General features: G+C 43.7%; 1 protein-coding gene across 5 annotated transcripts in view; it reads left to right on the forward strand.

The window, feature by feature from the left end:
* CCDC150 (coiled-coil domain containing 150) overlaps positions 1-24087 on the forward strand; it is a 96606-nt gene that overhangs the window by 52221 nt on the left and 20298 nt on the right. For all 5 annotated transcript variants that reach the window (XM_044291859.1, XM_044291862.1, XM_044291860.1 and 2 more), the window contains 3 exons: positions 1413-1506; positions 1594-1742; positions 1827-1953. In XM_044291859.1, the coding sequence (XP_044147794.1) occupies positions 1413-1506; positions 1594-1742; positions 1827-1953 (370 nt within the window). The remainder of the gene's footprint in view (positions 1-1412; positions 1507-1593; positions 1743-1826; positions 1954-24087) is intronic.

Below are 24087 nucleotides of genomic sequence, written 5' to 3' on the forward strand. Positions count from 1 at the left end.
TCTAAGCATTGCATATGATATACATAATGTAAATTTTCTATTATCGCAGATCCACAAAATATGAATGCGGTCCGTGTGCAGCCCACAATTTTAGCAGGACCTGCTGTAAAAAGCCCTATCCTCGTCTGTAATACGGACAAATATAGGACAGGTTTTATAATTTGCTGCCCTGATGACATCTGTGTGCTGTCCGTTTTTTTTGTTTTGTTTTTTGCAGACTTATGGAAACGAATGCGTTCATGTGCGATTCGTAAAAATTACAGGTCGGACACAGACCTAAAAAATGGTCGTGTGCACGAAGTGTTACACTGAGTCCGCCTTTTTACTGCGGTGATGTCTGTATGTAAAGCTCTTATGTCTGAATTCCTGACCGCCCATAAACACTTATCAAACTGATAAGGATATGGCTATGGCTGAGTTCACACTTCAGATATTTGGTCAGTTATTTAAATCAGTTATTCTGAGCCAAAACGAGGCGCAAGTCAAAAACACAGAACAGGTGCAAATCTTTACATTATACCTGATCTCTGAGTGGGCTTTACTACTGGTTTTGGCTCACAATAACTGATGGACATAACTGACCAAATAACTGAAGTGTGAACTTGGCCTTAAATGAGTGTTTATGAGCTGTCAGGAGTTCAGAGATAAGGGCTATACATGGCGTTATTAGAGCAGCAAGATGACTGCTCAGTGTTTAAAAGGTTTTTTTGGGTTCAGAACTGAACCCACACCTAATCTCCCCTTTACTAATCCACTCAGACGTGGTAAATGAGTGAAGAAAAAACCCTTGCCCTGTGCAATGCAGCGGAGGGCAAGGGGGAGCATCAGAGCAAGAGATGCTCCGATGCGCCATTCAGACATGGTAAATGAACCCGGACAACCCCCTTTAACTGAAAGCAAGCTGCTGTGCAGCTAGGCTGAAACTTAACCTTGTAGGACAAAGACTGCTGAACATTTTTAATGCAGACCAATTGAAAAAATTATTTTTGGGCCAAAATGAGTAAAATGCAATCAGAAAAAAATGCCCCCAAAGGGTTCATAGCCTTTAAGAAGATGACAAAAATGTTTTATCTACGAAGCCTAGTTTCATAGCTATAAATTAGGAAATGCAAGACCAATCACCAACTGAGAAAACTACACCTACTCACAATACTCCATACATTACAATCACTTGATCACATATGTGCCATGCAAATATACCGTAAACTGGTCGGTATTGTTTGACCCAAGTGTTAAGGTGGTATTCTAGTAACTAAGCGTTGTCTCCTATCCATTGAATAGGGCATAACTTTTAGTTACCGAAATAACAAAATAAATGGTTATTTAGTAATTCAGTTAAATAATGATGTAGATTAAGTTCTGTCCTTATGTTTCTCTGATCTTGCATCTGACACTTGTACTTCTCTTCTTAGGGGTCGTAGCCGGAAACAGATAGAGAAACTAAAAGCCGAGCTTTTAGAATGCAACACAAGGCTACATGCTGCAGAGCACCAGAGACGTGGAGAGGTAACATGAAGTAGGGGTCTTTGTTTGTTGCATTATGAATACTTTATCATGGGATATTGCCACTCCTCTGTTATATTTTCTAATCAGGTAGAACCACTGCAGAAATGTCTTGCAATTGCTCAAGAGGATAACCGAAAGCTTGCCCAAGCATTGGACCTGGCTTTAAAGAGAAACTCTACTTTAGAAAAAGAGCTTGAAAACAAAGAATTACACGAGAAGCAATTGTTTCTGAACCAGTAATATCACTGCAATTCTACAGAATTATGATCACGACCTATATCTGACAGGTTCACCAAGATTGTGCCTTGATTTCTTTGCAGGACAAAAGCTGAGGAAGATTACATAATTAAGCAAAAGCTATTTGAGGAGCAGCTTCTATCCTTAAAGAAACAACACCACGTGGAGATTAAGGAAGCAAAGAAAGCAGCAAGAATGGAGGTTACAGAGGTATTGTATTGAACAACCGTGCCTCCTATGCCAGATAGTAATTTCACCTATATTTGGGGTTTCTGTCACCTATAAAAAGCATGTCCCATACAAAAAGTAACTGCAGTGCAGTAATAAAACATGCTCATATTATAAAATGACTTCTCCTAAAGACTAGTTTAACCTCCTGTCATTATTATGGTGTTCGTCCATCGAGTTGTGACTGAGACCGATTGCCATGTGGCTGCACGGATCGCAGTCTGATTAAACTAATGAAGACCGCACTGTCTAGTTGGTCTGCATTGTTAATGGCCATTGATGTACTGCACAGCCATTAACAATGCAGACTGACTAAACAGGGTGGTCCTCGTTACTTTAATTAGTACCCGCTGAGGCCCGTATGGCCATGTTGTAACCACAACACGACCACGTCCTGTAGTTGTACCCTTACTGATATGTAGAGGCTAGTGTCCTGTAATCTCGGCAATAACCCCCTCCCATCTATGATTAACGGGGTTATCCAGGAATTAATAATAATGACCTATCCTCAGGATAAGTCATCATTAATACATCGGCAGGGGTCAGAGTCCCGGCACCCCTGCCGAACAGCTGCTTTCCAAACAGAGTCCCGGACATTTTATAGCTGCTGTGCTTAGTATAGCAGTCCATCCCCACTGACTTGAATGGGGCTGAGCTGCAACTAACCCATGTGAATGAAGTACAGTGACGTCACTGGCCTAGAAAGAGGCTGCGGCTTTCATGGAACGCCGACCTCTTCTGAAAGTTGATTGCAAACAAAAAGCTTTCCTGCAAACAAGTGTCAATCAAACTTAGATGGGACTGCGATTTGTATTTTTCCATAGATGGCGTGTGAGGGCTTATTTTTGTGGGACAGTTTGTTTTCACTGGTATTGAGGTACTGTACCTACAACTGTGATCACTTTTTCTTGCAATTTTGGAGATAGAATGAACCAAAAAAGCAGCAACTTTTTCATTTTTTTATTTATATTTTTTTATGATGTCCACAGTACAGGACAAAGATATGAAGATATGATCATTTTACATCCTTTCTATACTGAGCATTAAGTGCTACCTACTTGCTGCAAAGTACTAGTATGGCACAGATTGGAAAGGGGTGAAAACGTATTATTATTATTTTTTTGACATTATGCTTCACTACGGCTGCTATACAGTACGTACAGTGGATATTAAAAGTCTACACACCCCTGTTAAAATGTCAGGTTTCTGTGCTGTAAAAAAAAAAATGAGACAAAGATAAATCATTTCAGAACTTTTTCCCCCTTTAATGTAACCTATAAATTGTACAACTTAATTGAAAAACAAACTGAAATCTTTTAGGTAGAGGGAAGAAAAAATATAAAAATAACATAATATGGTTGCATAAGTGTGCACACCCTTAAACTAATACTTTGTTGAAGCACCTTTTGATTTTATTACAGCACTCAGTCTTTTTGGGTATATGAGTCTATCAGCATGGCATATTTAAACTTGGCAAGATTTGCCCACTCTTCTCCAATTATCGGATTCAGATCTGGGCTCTGGCTGGGCCATTCCAAAACTTTAAAGGGTTTCTACCACTTCGGTGTCACATATTTAGCTGTCAGACACTAGCGATCCTAATATAATTGCTTTTGGGGCAGCCGTTTTGCTAAAAAAAGAACTTTTATTAATATGCTAATGAGCCTCTAGGTGCTATGGGGGCGTCATTAGCACCTAGAGGCTCCGTCTACCTTCAGAAACTGCCGCCGCCCAGCGCGTCCCTCCAGCCCGCCCATCTCCTCCTGAATGCGATCCTCCTTGTGAGCGCCTGTATTCGGCGCATGCGCAGTGAATGTCTGACGGCTTCCCTGCTCAGACATCTCCACTGCGCCTGTTCCTCGGAGCACTATGGCGTCATCGCGCAGGCGCAGTGGAGATGTCTGAGCAAGGAAGCGGTCAGACATTCACTGCGCATGCGCAGAATACATACGCTCACAAGGAGGATCGCATTCCTTTGTTGATTTGGATGTATGCTTTGGGTCGTTGTCATGCTGAAAGATGAAGTTCCTCTTCATGTTCAGCTTTCTAGCAGAAGCCTGACGTTTTTGTGCCAATATTGACTGGTATTTGGAACGGTGCTGCCACCACCATGCTTCACTGTGGGTATGGTTATTCTTTTGGTGATGTGCAGTGTTGTTTTTGCGCCAAACATATCTTTTGGAATTATGGCCAAAAAGTTCAACCTTGGTTTCATCAGACCACAACACCTTTTCCCACATGCTTTTGGGAAACTTCAGATGTGTTTTTGCAAAATGTAGCCTGGCTTGGATGTTTTTCTTCGTAAGAAAAGGCTTTCGTCTTGCCACTCTACCCCATAGCCCAGACATATGAAGAATACGGGAGATTGTTGTCACACATGTAGCACACAGCCAGTACTTGCCAGATAATCCTGCAGCTCCATTAATGTTGCTGTAAGCCTCTTGGTAGCCTCCCAGACCAGTTTTTTTCTCGTCTTTTCATCAATTTTGGATGGACGTCCAGTTCTTGGTAATGTCACTGTTGTGCCATATTTTCTCCACTTGATGATCACTGTGTTCCATGGTATATCTAATGCCTTGGAATAGGGCTGCAGTAAACGAATATTTTTGTAATCGAGTATTCTATCGATTATATTTCTCGATTCATCGAGTAATCTAATAAGAAAAAGCTACTTAAAATAACGTACGTAATTAGGTATGTATAAAGTTATTGGTTTGAAGGGGTTAATAACTTTATACATTCCTAATGCCAAGGTGCTTCCATTAACCCCTCCAAACCAATAACTTTATACATGCCCATTGGGTTTGGAGGGGTTAATGGAAGCACCTTGGCATTAGGCATGTATAAAGTTATTGTTCTGAAGAGGTTAATGAAAGCACCTTGGAGGTGCCTTCATTAACCCCTCTCTAAACCAATAACTTTATACATGCCAAGGTGGTGCTTGCAGCCTCCATTAACCACTCTCTCTCCATCTGCCTCCCCCCAGCCTCTGATCTGCCTCCCCCCAGCCTCTGATCTGCCTCCCCCCAGCCTCTGATCTGCCTCCCCCCAGCCTCTGATCTGCCTCCCCCCAGCCTCTGATCTGCCTCCCCCCAGCCTCTGATCTGCCTGCCCCCAGCCTCTGATCTGCCTCCCCCCCCCCAGCCTCTGATCTGGCCCCCTCCCCCCAGCCTCTGATCTGGCCCCCTCCCCCCAGCCTCTGATCTGCCTCCCCCCTCCTCTGATCTGCCTCCCCCCAGCCTCTGATCTGCCTCCCCCCAGCCTCTGATCTGCCTCCCCCCAGCCTCTGATCTGCCTCCCCCCAGCCTCTGATCTGCCTCCCCCCAGCCTCTGATCTGCCTCCCCCCAGCCTCTGATCTGCCTCCCCCCAGCCTCTAATCTGCTTGCCCCCAGCCTCTGATCTGCTTGCCCCCAGCCTCTGATCTGCTTGCCCCCCCCCCAGCCTCTGATCTGGCCCCTCCCCCCCAGCCTCTGATCTGCCTCCCCCCTCCTCTGATCTGCCTCCCCCCCTCCCCTGATCTGCCTCCCCCCCCTCCCCCCAGCCTCTGATCTGCCTCCCCCCCATCCCCCCAGCCTCTGATCTGCCTCCCCCCAGCCTCTGATATGCCCCCTCTGGTAACGCAACCCCCCCTCCCTCCCTCCCCAGTATTAATCATTGGTGGCAGTGGCCACAGGGTCCCCCTCCTCCCCCCCATCATTGGTGGCAGTGTCAGTTCCGATCGGAGCCCCAGCAGTGTAATGCTGGGGCTCCGATCGGTTACCATGGCAGCCAGGAGTCACGCTACTGAAGCCCTGGCTGCCATGGTATGTTAGTAGTGAGCAGAGAGCAGCGCATTATACTCACGTGCGCTGTGGCCGCCGGTCGCTCCTTCTTCTGTCTGTGCGGCGGATTGCTAATGCTTACAGCATTAGCAATGCGCCGCACAGACCTATGAGAAGGAGCGACCGCTGGCCACAGCGCACGTGAGTATAATGCGCTGCTCTCTGCTCACTAACATACCATGGCAGCCAGGACTTAAGCAGCGTCCTGGCTGCCATGGTAACCGATCGGAGCCCCAGCATTACACTGCTGGGGCTCCGATCGGAACTGACACTGCCACCAATGATGGGGGGGAGGAGGGGGACCCTGTGGGATATGGCCGGCACATTCATTGGTGGTGCAGTGGCCACAGTCCCTCCCCTCCTCTCCTCCTCCCCTCCCCTCCTCCTCCTACTTGGTGTTCAGCGGCAGCCGCGCACAGTGGGGAGGGAGAGACTCCCTCCTCCTCCCTCAGCTGTGCCGGCCGCTCAGTCCTGCCTCTCTGGCTCCGGAGGACACGGAAGCGGTGAGTGAGACGCTTAATTTCACTCCCGCTCCGTGATCACGTGATCTGAACGATTCCTCGATGCAGGGAAACTGCATCGATGAATTTTTTGACTCGATTTAATCGAGTTATTCGAATAATCGTTTCAGCCCTACCTTGGAAATTCTTTTGTACCCTTCTCCTGACTGATAAAAATGAGATCCCCCTGATGCTTTGGAAGCTCTCTGTGGACCATGGCTTTTGCTGTGGGATGCAACTAAGAAAATTTCAGGAAAGACCAACTAGAGCAGCTGAACTTTATTTGGGGTTAATCAGAGGCACTTTAAATGATGGCAGGTGTATGCGGACTCCCCCTTGTGCTGCTAAGGGAACATGGCGCGCGCTGGGAGCAGCGCGCTCCTTGTTCTCTGATACTAGGCTGTGCAGTTGTGCAGCCAAGTATCGGTAAAAGGCAAATCCCGGTATCGAATCGATACAAAAGTATCGATTGGGTATCGATAATTCGATACCCGGTGCAACCCTAGTACCATGTACTGTATAGTATATAGAATCAGTACAATATTTTTAAAATAAATATATTTATGTGATTACTTTTAGGGTGATTGTAATCAGAATAATATCTAGTCAAGGAGTGGAAATTGCAGAAAATAATAAAAATCCCTTTTACTCACCTCTTAAAGGGAACCTGTCACCGGGATTTTGTGTATAGAGCTGAGGACATGGGTTGCTAGATGGCCGCTAGCACATCCGCAATACCCAGTCCCCATGTGCTTTTATTGTGTAAAAAAACGATTTGATACATATGCAAATTAACCTGAGATGTGTCCTGTACGTGAGATGAGTCAGGGACAGGACTCATCTCAGGTTAATTTACATATGTATCAAATCGTTTTTTTACACAAAAAAAGCACACAGGGCTATGGGGACTGAGTATTGCGGATGTGCTAGCAGCCATCTAGCAACCCATGTCCTCCGCTCTATACACAAAATCCCGGTGACATGTTCCCTTTAAATCACCTGCCACTCCAGTGCTTCCTGCAGTGATGATGTGCCCATCTACACACAAGACTTTTACAGCCAATGACTTGCCTTAGAGGTCTTGAGGTATACCTCTGAGGATGGTGGTTGGCTGCAGCGGTCACTGTAGCACTTCATCTCATTATCGGTGAGAGATGATCTAATCTTCCTTTATTCTATTATATGATGTTTCATCAAGAGACTTTACACCAAAATGACCTTATTCGCAGCCTGAAAACACAGCTTCAGTCCTGCATAGAAAAAAAAGGGACCAGAAAGCAAAATGAAAGCATACAAGTGAGTTAATGTTCATGGAGTATGTCTATGAAATAGCATGCAAAACTGTAAATGCAGCCAGCAGAATAGCTGCAGGAATGACCAGGAATGGAGACCACTCCAGGAATGGAGACTACTCCATTCTCCTGTCTTACGTGGCTCTCACACTCTATCTGTTATGGTTTATTTACAGACTCCTCTGGTCTACTATGCTTTTAATTCTCTTAAAGGGGTTGTCCTATTTTTTTTTGTTCTTTCTATGTTTCTAACTAAGCAAATGTAACCCCTTTCTAATTAACTCACTTTATCTCCAGTGGCTGGTTTCTCAGATTTCTCAGAGGGTCACATGACCTGTGATGTCAGCTTCTCTCCCTGCTCTGATAATGTTCATGCACAAGCCTGAGAGATCTGTACACTAGACGTCACTGTGCTGGCCACGCCCCCCTGCACTGCCGGCTGCTGCTTATTGCTCTCGCACAGGATTCTTAACCCCTTCAGCTGCACAGACTCAGGGCTGAAGTGTTTACTGTGTAGCTGCAGCCAGTGATGAGACAAATGCTGGGCACAGGAGCTGAAAGAGAAGTACTGCAAAGCATTGCAGGTAGGGGGAAGATACTGTGTGTATTAGTAGTGTCATTGTACAGCTAGGACTTATAGTTCTACACATACAACATGCTGCTGAGTCTACCAGCAAGCAGACATGTCACTCAGGGCAGCTCTTGTATTCACTCCCTTAGCAGTGTCATTGTACAGCTGGGACTTGTAGTCCTACACATACAACATGCTGCTGAGTCTACCAGCAGGCAGACATGTCACTCAGGGCAGCTCTTGTATTCACTCCCTTAGCAGTGTCATTATACAGCTGGAACTTGTAGTTCTACACATACAACATGCTTCTGAGTCTACCAGCAAGCAGACATGTCACTCAGGGCAGCTCTTGTATTCACTCCCTTAGCAGTGTCATTGTACAGCTGGGACTTGTAGTCCTACACATACAACATGCTTCTGAGTCTACCAGCAGGCAGACATGTCACTCAGGGCAGTACTTGTATTCACTCCCTTAGCAGTGTCATTATACAGCTGGGACTTGTAGTTCTACACATACAACATGCTGCAGAGTCTCCCAGCAGGCAGACATGTCACTCAAGGCAGCTCTTGTATTCACTCCCTTAGCAGTGTCATTATACAGCTGGGACTTGTAGTTCTATACATACAACATGCTGCTGAGTCTCCCAGCAGGCAGACATGTCACTCAGGGCAGCTCTTGTATTCACTCCCTTAGCAGTGCAGGGGGAGGGGCAGAGATTATTTTTATTGCAGGTAAACAAAGGGCCAGAAGAGAACCAGGGAAATGAGGAAATAGATTTTTTTTTTTTGCCTAAAACTTGCTTAGCTTAGTTATATATCGCTGACCATCAGATTTACAGTGCTATATCTTTATTTTTCAGAACTTGGACAACCCCTTTAATTGGTTATCTAGAAAACTTTCAAGTGTCCTATTAGAGAATTCAACGTTACAAAACAGTGCCTTGTGCTCGGGACTGTTATCAGTTAGCCTGGGCAAAGACAAAGAGCGGCTCTTACTTGTCAGGACTCTGTATGGTCAGCCAATAGAATTCATTATGCAAGATGTAATGCTTAAAGGGTTGTGCACCCTGTATATATTGATGATCTATCCTCAGGATTGGTCATCAATATCTGATCGGCGGGAGTCCGACACCCGGGACCCCTGCCGATCAGCTGTTTGAACCAGGAGGCAGAGCTCCATGCAAGTTCTACTTTCTCTTCATTACGTTGCCCATCGTTTCAGCAGTGCAGTGTAATTACAAGTCATCACTCTATTCACTTGAATGGTGCGAGTACTTGTAAGCAGTGATGGCCAGTTCGCAGTGTTCGCCCGCGAACACATGCGATCTGGCATCTTAACTGACAAGTCCGGCGAGGCACAGGTAAGTCCTTACCTGTCAGCAGAAACTTGGAAAGAAATGGTTCCGGATACAAATGGAGATCCTCTTTAAAACTTCCTTTTTATTCAATTACAAGTTGCGTTTGCGTTTTTCAAGGATGGTTGCTAAGGGATGTTGTTTGTATACATTCAGTTTTTTATCACGCGTGTGCAAAACGCATTATTAAATCGCATTGCACCCGCGCAATAAAAACTGAACACCTGAACGTGACTGAATAGACTGGCTTGCGAAATTGCCCAGTTTTCACTGAACGTATGCAGATCTAATCCGGACACGCTCGTCTGCAAGGGGGCTAAGCCTTCTAACGTCCTAAAAAAATAAAATGAAATTTTTACAAAATGATGCTAACATAAAGTAGACATATGGGGAATGTTAAGTAATAAATATTTTATGACGTATCCCTTTCTGTTTTAAAAGCAGAGAAATTGAAATTTAGAAAATTGCTAATTCAACATTTTTGGTAAATTTGGGATTTTTTCATAAATAAAGGGGAAATATATTGACTCAAGTTCATGACTGTACAATGTGTTGCTGATAGGGATCTATAATTATTTGATCTCCTATTATATAGTCTCAGTGGTCTCAAAATTAGGTATATGATGAACTGAGGTTGCCTTTTTATATTTATATTTAACTTTTAATAGTTTCATCTAAAATAAGTGAGACATTATAGTGTAGTGAACTGCTGCACTTAACTAGAGAGGGGGCACAGAGTCTATGTTTACAGATAAGGCCTCTTTCACACTTGCGTTGTCCGGATCCGGCGTGTACTCCATTTGCCGGAATTACACGCCGGATCCGGAAAAACGCAAGTGAACTGAAAGCATTTGAAGACGGATCAGTCTTCAAAATGCGTTCAGTGTTACTATGGCAGCCAGGACGCTATTAAAGTCCTGGTTGCCATAGTAGTAGTGGGGAGCGGGGGAGCGATATACTTACAGTCCGTGCGGCTTCCGGGGCGCTCCAGAATGACATCAGAGCGCCCCATGCGCATGGATGACGTGCCATGCGATCACGTCATCCATGTGCGTGGGGCGCCCTGACGTCACTCTGGAGCGCCCCGGGAGCCGCACGGATGGTAAGTATACTGCTCCCCCGCTCCTCACTACACTTTACCATGGCTGCCAGGACTTTAGCGTCCCAGCAACCATGGTAACCATTCAGAAAAAGCTAAACGTCGGATCCGGCAATGCGCCGAAACGACGTTTAGCTTAAGGCCAGAGCCGGATTAATGCCTTTCAATGGGCATTAATTCCGGATCCGGCCTTGCGGCAAGTGTTCAGGATTTTTGGCCGGAGCAAAAAGCGCAGCATGCTGCGGTATTTTCTCCAGCCAAAAAACGTTCCGGTCCGGAACTGAAGACATCCTGATGCATCCTGAACGGATTTCTCTCCATTCAGAATGCATTAGGATAAAACTGATCAGGATTCTTCCGGCATAGAGCACCGACGACGGAACTCTATGCCGGATCCGGACAACACAAGTGTGAAAGAGCCCTTAAGGTCTACTTAGCTTCCTGGTATATAGGAGGGGTTATTGGGGAGGAGCCTAATAATGTGGCCAGTTACTCACCCTAAATGCTCACCCTAGTCTAATGAGTGTGGATACCTCAATGGCTGTAGTCGGGGCACTCGTCCTTAGAAGGACGACCCCCAGCCTCAGGAACCTTGGGCCTGTACTGTAAAACCCTATGCTCTTACCTCCCTATTGGATATCTTCTTAACCTTCATCCGACGCGTTTCACCAGGTAGGGACTTGGCTCTTCAGGGATATTGGTTGTCAGGGCACCGGAGGCAGTGGCTGTGCGCCTGTTTGCATCACGCGGCAGTGGCCTATGTACAATGTGTCACAAGAAACACTGTACAATGTGTCACAAGAAAACGGTCTCAGAATGGCTTGGATAAGTAAAAGTGTTCCAAAGTTATTACCACATAAAGTGATAAATGTCAGATTTGCAAAAAATGGCCTGGGCAGGAGGGTGAAAACTGGCCCGGGGTAGAAGTGGTTAACCTTGTCATTTCTCAATGCCAACCTGGACAAAATTGTCATAATAGGAATCCGGTAGGTCTTCTCTTTACGAGTAGTGAGATGGGACTGGAGATGTGGAAATCATATTGCACAGATGTCGCAAGCAGGGACTAGGAAGATATTGTTGCTTTGGTAACTGGGGGTTTAAATTCTGAAATTGAGTTATTTGGGTTCCTTCTCCCCAGTGAGTCATCAGTGTCAGGCTGATTACCAGCACGCTGATGAACCCTTAGTTTGGTGTCTGGGTCAGTTATTACGGTGGTTCATGATCATGGTGTTTTATTATTACATTGTGCTATTAATTCACTGTTATCTATAGAAGTTTACTTTTGTCCATAATCTATTGTGTACATATGTTTTCAGGTCCATTTTTCTCTTTTTTTTTTTTTTTTTTACAATCATGGCATATTTGTTTATTCATGTGTTTTTTACATGTGAGGGATTAAATCAGAAATATATATTATACTTGAGAATTCTATAATCTGGTTCAGGTTTGTGTTTTAGGATATAATTGGTCCATAAAAGCGGATATCCACAGGGAGAATTAAATGGAACTGAGAAGGTTCTTGTACTGATCCATGAATGTTATCTCCAGTTTTATCCACAAAGAATTAGTATAGCACATTGGCTGCTATGGGATTCCAGTATCGTAACATCGTACTACGCATGTCTGTTGTCATGAGATTCTACCCTATCCCTATTATCACGGCATGAACTATCTAGTGCCATGAGGTGTTGGCCCTTTTACAAACATTCGTTCCTGATAATAAATAGTGAAATAAATAAAACACGGGTCATGTAATGCCGTAATAGTACACTCAGTCCGTTATTAACAAAGCCTGAGGTAATTATTCATCTAGATTTCCAACCTTGCGTATTCCACTCCAGTAACTTCCTATCATTTTAATTCCACGTTTGGCTGCACATCATCTCCATGTAGGGGGTTTTCTTATCTATAAGTACCTTAATTTACATATAGCTCCCTAACACGTGTTGGGACTTTACATACATTTTATTTACAATTGGTCATAAAGACCATTAATGTCCCTGGGTTAACACGTGTTACTAAATGTAATATAAAATTTAACGTTTATTTCTTATCATTAAAACTTTAGAACTCCTTAATTTAAAACTATCAGCTATGCCTGCCTTGTGTGTATTTAAAGTCACTCTGGGTCTGACAATGCAAAGACATTTTCTTTCAAAGGTCTCTATTCAAAAACAAAACCTCAAAAACAGAAAGTGTTATTAGGGTGTTTTAGGCAGCGGATGCCTAACCAATAGAGGTCTGATAGATACAGTATCAAGAGAAGTGTAATCCACAAGGGGAAACACCGCTAGTGAGTAGAGCGCTGTGGAATGAACAGGGTGCATTAACTGAGCGCAGATAATATAAGAATAGAGACCTTAACAGCTAATAGTTAAGCGTGCCCCCCAGTGGACCCACCAATTAATCAGACCCAGAGTGACTTTAAATACACACAAGGCAGGCATAGCTGATAGTTATAAATTAAGGAGTTCTAAAGTTTTAATGATAAGAAATAAACGTAAAATTTTATATTACATTTAGTAACACGTGTTAACCCAGGGACATTAATGGTCTTTATGACCAATTGTAAATAAAATTCTTATCTATAAAGGGCCCATTCAGATGACCATAGTGCTTTGCGGATCCGCAAAACACGGATACCGGCCATGTGCGTTCCGCAATTTGCAGACCCTACATGGCTGCAACCATAATAGAAATAGCCTATTCTTGTCCGCGATTGCGGAGCCACGGTACGGAATAACTGATGCGGACAGCACACAGTGTGCTGTCCGCATCTTTTTAGGGCCTATAGAAATTAATGGATCCGTAGACGGGTGCAGATCCGTTCATACGGCCATGTGAATAAACCCTAACTAAGTTTTTCAGTTTTTTAACAACTTATGGACATAGCAAATTTTCATTTTGTTTTTTGTTTTTCCTCCCTGCCTTTTTTTTTTTTTTTTCATTAACATAGCTGTGTGAAGGCTTGTTTTTTTTGCAGGACAAGTTGTATTTTCCTGTTGGCACCATCTAATTTACCTTATCATGTATTCCAAAATGGGAAAAAAAAGCTTTGTTGTGAAGTTGAGAAAAAAAACACAATTCCACCATTGTTTTTGAGGTTTTGTTTTTGAATAGAGACCTTTGAAAGAAAATGTCTTTGCATTGTCAGTATTCTGACACCCATAACCTTTTTTTTATATTTCCATCTACAGCTGTGTGATGGCTTTTGTTTTTCAGGTTGAACTGTACGACATTTAGTCACTTTTTATAGCTTTTTTTTTTTTTCTTTTTTTCTAATGGGAGGCTTACGTTTTTAATTACAGTGTTTACCATACAGATTAATACTTTTATAATTTAATAGTTCAGAAATGTTCGGATATGGCAAAACCTGTGATGTTTAATTTTTCTATGCAAAATTTGGAAAGGAGTGATTTGAAAATTTAAAATTTTTACCTTCATTTTTGTCCCCATAGGAGACTTGAACCTTTGATTGTTCGATTGCTTATAGAACGCAATAGTATACTAGATAGGGCTTAAAGGGGTTATTCCATGATTGATTTTCATTGTTTACATCAATCATAAATTGGTACATGACAGTCTGTTTCTAACAAAGCTAGAACCAGCCCTGTTCCAGAACAAACAGCATGTGGCACTATACAGATACATTTTATTGAATAGCTCATATGGCGATTTCAGGCAGTCAGGGCTCCACCACCTAAGCCGAAGGAAGCTGTCTGGGTTTCCCATCATCTGCTGGTCCTGATGCTCCTGCTCCTCCTCCTAGTCAGTCATTCCCTCAGCAATCGATCACCAAAGCGATTGCCAAGAGACAACAGTGTGCGTGAACTCATCCAACGGCACAGAAGCTGAACGTGCTCCTGGCCAAGTTCTTGGAGCTGCAGTCCCTCCCTTTCCAAGTGGTGGACTCTGTACCTTTCAGAGAACTGATGGCTTGTGGAGATTCCCAAGCCGTAATTTCTTTGGCAAAAATGCAGTACACATATGTAGAACAGAAGGTGGGCCAGTCCTTGAGCCTGTTGGTGTCTGCCAAAGTGCACGTCAGCGCCGACATGTGGAGCTGTAACTACGGTCAAGGACAATATATGTCCTTTACGGCCTACTGGGTAAATGTGGTTCCTGCCCAGTCAAACCAGCAACTTGGACAGGTGACTCTGATTCCGCCTCCACGTTCTCACGCCGTTGGTCCTGCGACAATGTCCGCCTCTGCCTCCTCATCCTCCACCTTGTCCTCAGCCTCCACTGTAGGGACAATTCACAGTGCCCAACCAGCATACCACATGTGCAGGGCACGGCAGTGTAACGCTGTTCTGCACCTAGTTTGCCTGGGCTAACTGAGTCACACAGGGGAGGAACTGCCCGCGTCCTTCATAAAAAAAAATCAAATCCTGGCTTTCTCCACGACAACTCAAAATCGGAACCATGGTGACCGACAACTGGAAGAATATGGTGTCGGCGCTGCATCAAGGAGCACACGTGTTCAGTCTGGCAGTACCAGCTCCATCAGCAGCAGCCAGAGTCTAGAGTCGCTGATGAGCAGCTTTCTTCATCCGCATAGTAAGGAAACTACTCACTAGCAGCTAGACATAGAGCAGAACATGAACCAGCAGGTGGTAGCATACTTAGTGTGCACCCTGGCAGCCGTCATTGAAGATCCGCTGGACTACTGGGCAGCCAAACTGGATTTGTGGCTGCAATTGGTTGAGTTTGCTCTGAAAAAGCTGTCCTGCCCAGCCAGTAGTGTGGCATCAGAGCGGGTGTTTAGTGCGGCGGGGGCCATAGTTACCCCAAATAGAACTTGCCTGTCAACACAAAATGTGGAGAGATTGACCTTTTGTCAAGAAGAATCAGGCGTGGATCAGCCAGGATTTCCACCCAGCAATGCCTGATGCATCAGATTAGATCATCCATGCTGCTATTCTGATGCTGCCACCTGCCTGATGCCACGCATCTGATGCCAAGTGCTACTGCTTACACCCACCATTGTCATCGGGTTTTTAGTGCCACCCACCTCCCCACTCTGTCACCGGGTCACTCTGTGGTCTCCTGATACTGCTGCCACCTCAACACTATGTCACCTTGCCACTCTGTGGCCACCTCATGCTGCTGCTGCCACCTCCACACTTCATGACTGGGCCACTATTTTGGCTTTTTGGCCTGGTTGACATAATCATTTATTTGACCTTTCTTCTGATCTGTTAGAAGGAAGGAAAAATGAGACACACAACAGATCCTGTCTGTGTAGCAGCTGTAAGGCCTGTATGGTCCCATCAGAATTGGCTTATGATTTGGTAGCCAAAAGCAGGAGTGGGTACAAAACACAGAAGGCATGCAAATAATCCATTCACGTGTCATCTCTGTTTTGGATCCACTCTTTATTTTTTTTTTATTTTTTTTTTGGCATTAGCAATATACTGATGGATTAGTGACCGAGTCTGCTCAACAGACATGATCCGTTTTTTGGGGGGTTATTGTTCTGACGGATCAGAGGAAGGGCAAAATAATTAGGGACTTCAACATAAACTTACTGCTGACCCCCCCTCCACTCTGTCAGAGGGGCTCTACTTGTATAAGCGTTTAATAGAACAGGTTCTGTAGACATCTATGTGGAATCAGCTGACGACGGTGTAAAAGAAGTGCGCTCTTTCACGCTATAGTAGGCTCTTGGGCCTCTGCACGGTTATTTATATCTGACGCTAACATCGATCTATAAGGGCTCATGCACATGAACGTATGCCCTCCGAGACAATCGGTCCGTGAGCGGGCCATATGTCCCAGAGCGGCATACATTGTGCGCATCGGGCCGCCCGCGGGACTATTGTCCTGAACTCATAAGATCATATGAGTGCAAGACAAAAGTCCTGCGAGCAGCCCGATGTTCCCGTGTGCACAATGTATGCCGCTCCGGCACATATGGCCTGCTCATGGATCGTATGTCTCGAATCGTGTGTGATTCGCCACAAATATATTCGGATCAAATCTTTTTAGAAAATTCGGCAAACCGACCGAATCAAATTTTTAAGAAATTCGCTCATCTCTAACAGTGACACTGTAAGAAACAGACGGAGTGGCTGCCTAGCCTGGTATTAAAGAGCGATCTTGACTAACCACAGCAGTGGGGGTTGCACCGGAGGAGGGGGTTGCAAACAAGTTGCTGCGGGGACCCATTCAAGAATTTGCTGTGGAGCCCAGTTATTTCTAGTTACGTTACTGCTGCCATAGCAACTGATTAAATATCCACTGTTTTGCCATGGGGTTTCCAGTCGGATGACAGAAGGAACTGGCACCCGCTGTGTATGGAGCAGGCTCATACACGTGTGCATGACAGATATACTCGTCATATAGAGCAAAGAGATTAAACAAAGCTTTAAACATTTCCTGAATGCCAGTTATTACAAATAATGTTATTCCTGCTATATTGTAGTCCTGTTAATCACCTTAAGCTTAGTGCTGCTTGCAGTAAGCAGTGCCAGAAGTAGACACCACACCCGCATGCTCAGCTGCCAGCTGGTGTTATAGTCTGTATGCATACTATATACTCTGGATGTGCTGAATGCATCTGGTATTGCAACAATAATCATGTGAATCAAATCATCCAGTGGTTAGACATTAATTCTCACCTATATTGTTAAAGAGAATATCTACCTTGGCAAGCGATTTATCATTCGAATATGTTTAGAATGAAAAGTGATGGCGTTTTCTAGAAAGGAGATTTTTAATTAAAGGGGTTGTCCAACCCCCACAGCTATTATACTTATTACCCCACAAGTACTCAGCATAAAGAATAAATCACTTACAGTTGTGTTCAAAATAATAGCAGTGTGTTTAAAAAAGTTAATAAAGCTCAAAATCTTTCTAATAGCTTTAATTTTCATACACACAAAATGCATAGGGAACATTACACATTCTATTCCAAATCAAAACATGAAGAAAAATATATTAAATTTGTGTTGTTCCTCAAAAAAAAAATTGAAAAAAAAGTGAATATTAGACTGTTCAAAAAAATAGCAGTGTTTGTATTCTTCTTTACAAACTCAAACATTCACTATATAAACTGAAAAATGTTTAAAGATGTTTATTTCCTTTGAATCACTTAACTAATATTGAGTTGTATAACCGCTGTTTCTGAGAACTGCTGTACATCTGTGTTGCATGGAGTCAACCAACTTCTGGCATATCTGAACAGGTATTCCAGCCCAGGATGATTGGACTACATTCCACAGAGCTTCTCTATTTCTTGGTTTTGCCTCAGAAACTGCATTTTTGATGTCACACTACAAGTTTTCTATTGGATTAAGATCCGGGGATTGGGCTGGCCACTACATAACGTCAATCTTGTTGGTCAGGAATCAAGATGTTGCACGTTTACTGGTGTGTTTGGGGTCGTTGTCTTGTTGGAACACCCATTTCAAGGGCATTTCCTCTTTAGCATTAGGCAGCATGACCTTTTCAAGTATTCTGATGTATTCAAACTGATCCATGATCCCTGGTATGCGATAAATAGGCCCAACACCGTAGTATGAGAAACATCCCCATATCATGATGCTTGCGCCACAATGCTTCACTGTCTTCACTGTGTACTGTGGCTTGAATTCAGTGTTTTGGGGTCGTCTGACAAACTGTCTCCGGCCACTAGACCCAAAAAGAACAATCTTACTTTCATTGGTCCACATACTGTTGCACCATTTCTCTTTAGGCCAGTCATTGTGCTCTTTGGCAAATTGTAACCTCTTTAGCACGCCTTTTTCTAAACATTGGGACGTCGTGGAGGCTTCTTGCAGATAGCTTGGCTTCACATAGGCGTCTTCTAATTGTAACAGTACTCACAGGTAACTTTAGACCTTCTTTGATCTTCCTGGAGCTGATTGTTGGCTGAGTCCTTGCCATTTTGGCTATTCTTCTATCCATTCGAATGGTAGTTTTTTGCTTTTTTCCACGTCTTTCAGGTTTTGGTTGCCATTTTAAAGCATTTGCGATCATTTTAGCTGAGCAGTCTATCATTTTCTGCACATCTTTATATGTTTTCCCCTCTCCAATCAACTTTTTAATCAAGGTACACTGTTCTTCTGAACAATGTCTGGAACGACCCATGTTCCTCAGAATTTCAGAAAGAAATGCACTGTAACCAGCATGTACAACTTTTGCTGCCTTCCTTCCTTAAATAAGGGCAATAATTGCCACCTGTTTTTCAAAGAATGAATGACCTCACTTATTGAACTCCAATACTGCTATTATTTTGAACATGCCCCTTTCTGTTTCAATCTTTTTTATTGGCATTTTGTAAAGTAAATACATATTACAATAAAAGTTGCATTACAAATTTCTTATCGTCAGTCGAGATATTGAAAAAACAACTAACTGTATATAACAGAACAGTTGTCTTATACTAAAGAGTCAAGTATTATAGACATCATCCACGATCAGTACCAATGTTCTTCATGTAAATTCAAATACTACATATAGAAAACCTTATGCTTCGTATACCCAACGTAATTCAATGAGTATCCACCCTTCCTCTGTAACCATATTAAACTTTTCTTGCTTGTTTTGCTTGTTAGCTAATGGTGATAGTCCGCTGTATAATAAATATGTGTGACGATCACATATGTGTGTTGGTCAACCCCTACGCACCCAAATCTCTATCCCAATTTTTGAGAGCCCTGCTAACCTATGTATAAACTATTGACCATCTACCCCATAACACAATAACTAGAGGTTAGCCATAGCTGCCATTGTTTCACAAATTTTTGATAGGATCCGTTCCCTAAGGCTATTATTCTCTCGTAAGCAAAGGTGGTGTTAATGGCTGATACTAAATCTTTCACACTTGGTGTCTCCTGTGATTTCCACCTCTGCAGTATCATTAGTTTTGCTAAAACACAGATAACACATACCAGTTTCCTGTTTTTCAACTGGAGGTCTGTCACTCCAACTAAAAGTAAGGCCAATTGTGGAGACCACTGAACCTTCCCCTGGAGCAGCCTGTTCAGCAGCTCCTCACATTCTTTCCAGTACTTAGATAACAGAGGGCACTTCCAAAGGATGTGAAGAAGTGTACCCCCCCCTCCACAGCCCCTCCAGCAGTCACCCGACACCCCCACATACATATGCTGCAATCTCTCTGGGGTGTAGTACCAGTGCAGTATAGTCTTTAAAGCCGATTCCACATGGCTAGAACAGTGCAAGTGTGAATGTATCAATTTAATTGTTCTCTGCCATTCGTTATCTGTTATGATGATATTTAGTGAGCTCTCCCATTTACGCATAGGGTGAGATTTTTTAAATTGTATTGGCTGGAGTAAGGATTCATACAATTTTTTAATTCCTTTGGACTCCCCAGAGAGGTATAACATACCCACCTGATTGCATCTCAGATTCGATGATGTTAATGATTGTACCAGGTGCCGGATTTGTAAATATTTAAAAAAATCTGACTTGGGTATCCGCAATTGCTTCTGCAGGGTTTGGAAAGATTTCAACAACCCATTTTCAAATAACCGTTCAATATTACTTTCGTTCTCTATATTCCATTCCGAGAGATCTGCATGTGGAAGTAGTGCTCTGACCAGAGAGAATGGAATTGAGGTCACTTTCGGCTTATATCCCTCTTTGTTTATGTCATGAAAACGTTTCCATGCCGTCACCGAAGCCAGCATTACTGGAGTTAAGTTTTTTGGGGTCTGAATATCCCAGAAGGGCAGATATACTAAATCTGGCAAGGTAAAGGGTGCTGCCTGCGCTTGCTCCACTTGGACCCATGGGATCTCAACCTTTTCTTTGTGCCAACTCCTAAGCATGGATACTAATGTGGCAATATAATACATTTCCATGTCTGGGACCGCTAGACCTCCCATTGCTCGGGGTCTCCGCATTATATTACTTGCTATCCGCGGCTTCTTATTGCGCCATATATATTTGGAGAGTAGTTGTTGCACCTTTCTAAAAAACCTTTTTGGTAACAAAATCGGGACTGTGCGGTATAAGTACAAGAAGCGAGGGAGAATGAACATTTTAAAGGCCGCAATCCTCCCTAACCATGAAGTTTCATGTTTATGGAACTCTTCCATGTCTTTACCTACCTCAACCAGTAGGGATTCATAATTAAGGACATATACCTTTGACATTGATGCAGACATGTTAGTGCCTAAATATTTTATACTATCCGTGCACCAATCAAAGTTCCACCGTTCCTTGAAGGACCGGGTCAGAGTGTCCGGGATGTGTATCGGCAGTGCTTGCGTTTTAGAGGAATTAAGGTGGTAGTAGGAAAGATTGCCATATAGCTCTATTTGATTCATAACCGCTGCTAAGGACGTTTCTGGGTTAGACAGCGACAACAATACATCATCGGCATACAGCGAGATGACATGCTCTTGCCCTCCCAATCCTACCCCTGAAACCAAGGGGTCCAATCTAATCGCCTGAGCTAGTGGTTCCATTGCTATAATGAAGATCAAGGGGGACAGTGGGCAACCCTGTCTGGTGCCATTGGTCAGCTCGAATGATTCCGATAGGGCTCCATTGACATAAACACTAGCCGTAGGTGCACTATAAAGAGCCTCAATTGCGGACATTATAGGGCCGCTGAATCCCATAACCGATAACACCGAGAAGGCAAACGACCACCGAATTCGGTCAAATGCCTTCTCGGCATCCAAGGCCAACACCAACAAGGGGCTGTTTTTTTGTATAACTTGATGAAAAATGCCCAACATTCTTCTAGTGTTAAAATAAGACTGGCGAGCCGGTACAAAACCTGTCTGGTCCTTATGGATTATAGAGGGAAGTATTGTAGCAATCCTAAGAGCCAAGAGCTTGGCGTATATTTTTACGTCTTGATTTAATAAAGATATGGGCCTAAAATTCTGCGGTCTGTCCGCAGGTTTACCTGGTTTAGGTAGTGTAATAATAGTCGCCTGTAAATTTTCTTCAGGGAAATTCCCGGAGGACAAAGCAGATTGGCAAAAATCTCTCAGGAAGGGGCTCAATATATGCGAAAACTTTTTATAATAGTGACTTGCAAAACCGTCCGGACCGGGAGCTTTATCCTGGGGCAAGGACCTTATTACTTTCTCAATCTCCTCTTCAGTTATTGGAGTATTAAGGACTTGGAGTTGATTTTTAGTTAGAGTGGGTAAATCTAGGGAACTGAGATATCTCCTCACCATGTCTGTCAAGACTGGGGGAGCAGGTATGGAGTTCCGCAGATTGTATAACTCATAGTAGTACGTCTGAAAGCCTTCCGCTATATCCTGTGGGGAATATAATTTGGTTTGTGTTTTGGGATGCAGGAGGTAATGTATCCTACTTTTAGTTCTTTTTGCTTTTAGGCTAGCTGCCAAAAGTTTCCCCGCCTTATTCCCCTGGGAATAATAACGTGCCTTGGTTTTCCTAAGACTTTTCTCATAAGAATCCAACATATGGTTCCTTATATCGAGCCTGATTTGTTTTAGTGCCTCTGCATTGGGGAGTGAGGGGTCGCTTTTATTCCTATCTTCTAATAGTTTCAATTTTGTGAGCATTTGTGACATGGCCTCCTCTAGTTTCCTTTTCCTCACCGCCCCCTGTTGTATGAATGACCCTCTAATACACGCCTTGTGGGCGTTCCACAGCGTCACCGGGTTAGTATCATCCATCTTGTTAATAAGGAAGAATTCTTTCAGGTCTGATTCAATGCGCTGACCATGCTGTGGACACGATAATAGTATAGGATTGCTCCTCCAAAGATACTTTGGGGCGTAGTTGTTGTCCTCTGAGAGTTTCAGTGTAATAGCAGCATGATCAGACCACTTAATCTGCCCTATCTCCGCCTCTGTCACTTTAGATAAAGTCGTCCTATCCACCCAAAACATATCTATACGGGAATATACGTTGTGTACCCCTGAATGGAACGTAAACTCCCTGTCTGCAGGATGTTTGATACGCCATGCGTCGAACAACTCCGCCTTCCAAATAGCATCACTCAAGGACTGAACTGACCTACAAGAGGAGGACGTCGAGTCCATTTCAGGATCTGTGGTCAAATTAAAGTCTCCAAATATCAATAATTGTCCCTTCTTTTTCTTATGAGCCATTTTTAATATTTTTTTCACGTATCTAGCTTGGCCCTTATTAGGAGCGTATATTGATACCAGAGTGAAGGGGGAGTTGTTCAAGGTGCATACCAGTAGTACATATCGTCCTGCCGAGTCACTTATATGTTCTAACATCGTGAATGCCAAGGTATTTTTTATAGCTATCAGCACTCCTCTAGTTTTGGAGTTAGAATGGGCTTGAAAGATGTGGGGAAACTGAGTGTTTTGTAATCTGTTGGCATCTTTCTCTAGTAAGTGAGTTTCTTGTACTCCTAATATGTCACAATTAAGAGATCTGGCCTCCCTCCACAAATGCGATCTACGCATTGGGCTATTCAAACCATTAGCATTAATACTTGCAAAGGATATTACCATAGTAAAGCAATTTGAAACGTAAGGAATAAAAGTCGCACATTAAACTATACAGAAGGTGCAAGACGCCTCCCAGCCAGCGCGCCTGCATCCATAGCACGAAGATGGTGGAGCATATTACAGGCATAAGTTTAGCGCCAATCATGGACATAGCTTCACATAATAATGTAAAGACAAAGTAACAAAAATAATACATAACCAAAAACATAACTGTAGGTGTACTCGTGAGAACCAACAGGCTCTCGTCGAACCTAAATAACTTGGGGTATCAAAGTCCCGTCTGAAGCCTTGGTAAAATCCCGCTTCTGCAGAACACCGCTCCGGCCTGTAGCACTGAAGATTAAGCCACCCTCCGGTGAATCACTTCAACTAACAATGTCCCAATCTTTTCGGATTTTTTCGGGATGCCCCCGACGCTGTTCCATCTGGGGATCAATAGGAATATCCCAGCTCTGGAGAATTTTCTTCCCCTCTTCCACTGTTTTAACAGCAAACAGTTCTCCCATATGGTGAATTAGCAGGCGCACTGGGAACCCCCACCTATACTGAATTTTAGCTTTTTGTAAAGCAGACGTGATGGGTATCAGGGCCCTTCTATGCCTGAGTGTAGCAGCCGACAGGTCAGCATATAAGGCTATTTTGTGATACGGTGCAGGCAGACCACCATTTTTCCTGGCGGAGGACATCAGCTGCTCTTTAACAGTATAAAAGTGAACTCTGGCAAGAACATCCCTTGGCACGGATTCGTCCAGATGTCTGGGACGTGGGACTCTGTGTGCCCGGTCGATCTCTAAGTCCCCCTCTTTGCAGTGAGGTAGAGCACATCTAATCAACTCTTTGACATATAGAGGAATATCTTTGGCCACCACAGTCTCTGGGATGCCCCTTAGCTTGATATTATTGCGTCTGCTACGGTCTTCCAGATCCGCCATTTTGTTTTTTAGAACCTCCACCTCAGCCTCTAATGTGTAATGAGCATCAATAAGGTCGTTATGGGAGCCTGCAAACTCTCCAAATTTTCGTTCTAG

This window comes from Bufo gargarizans, chromosome 4 (assembly GCF_014858855.1).
Source record: "Bufo gargarizans isolate SCDJY-AF-19 chromosome 4, ASM1485885v1, whole genome shotgun sequence".
In the NCBI taxonomy this organism is placed as follows: Eukaryota; Metazoa; Chordata; class Amphibia; order Anura; family Bufonidae; genus Bufo; species Bufo gargarizans.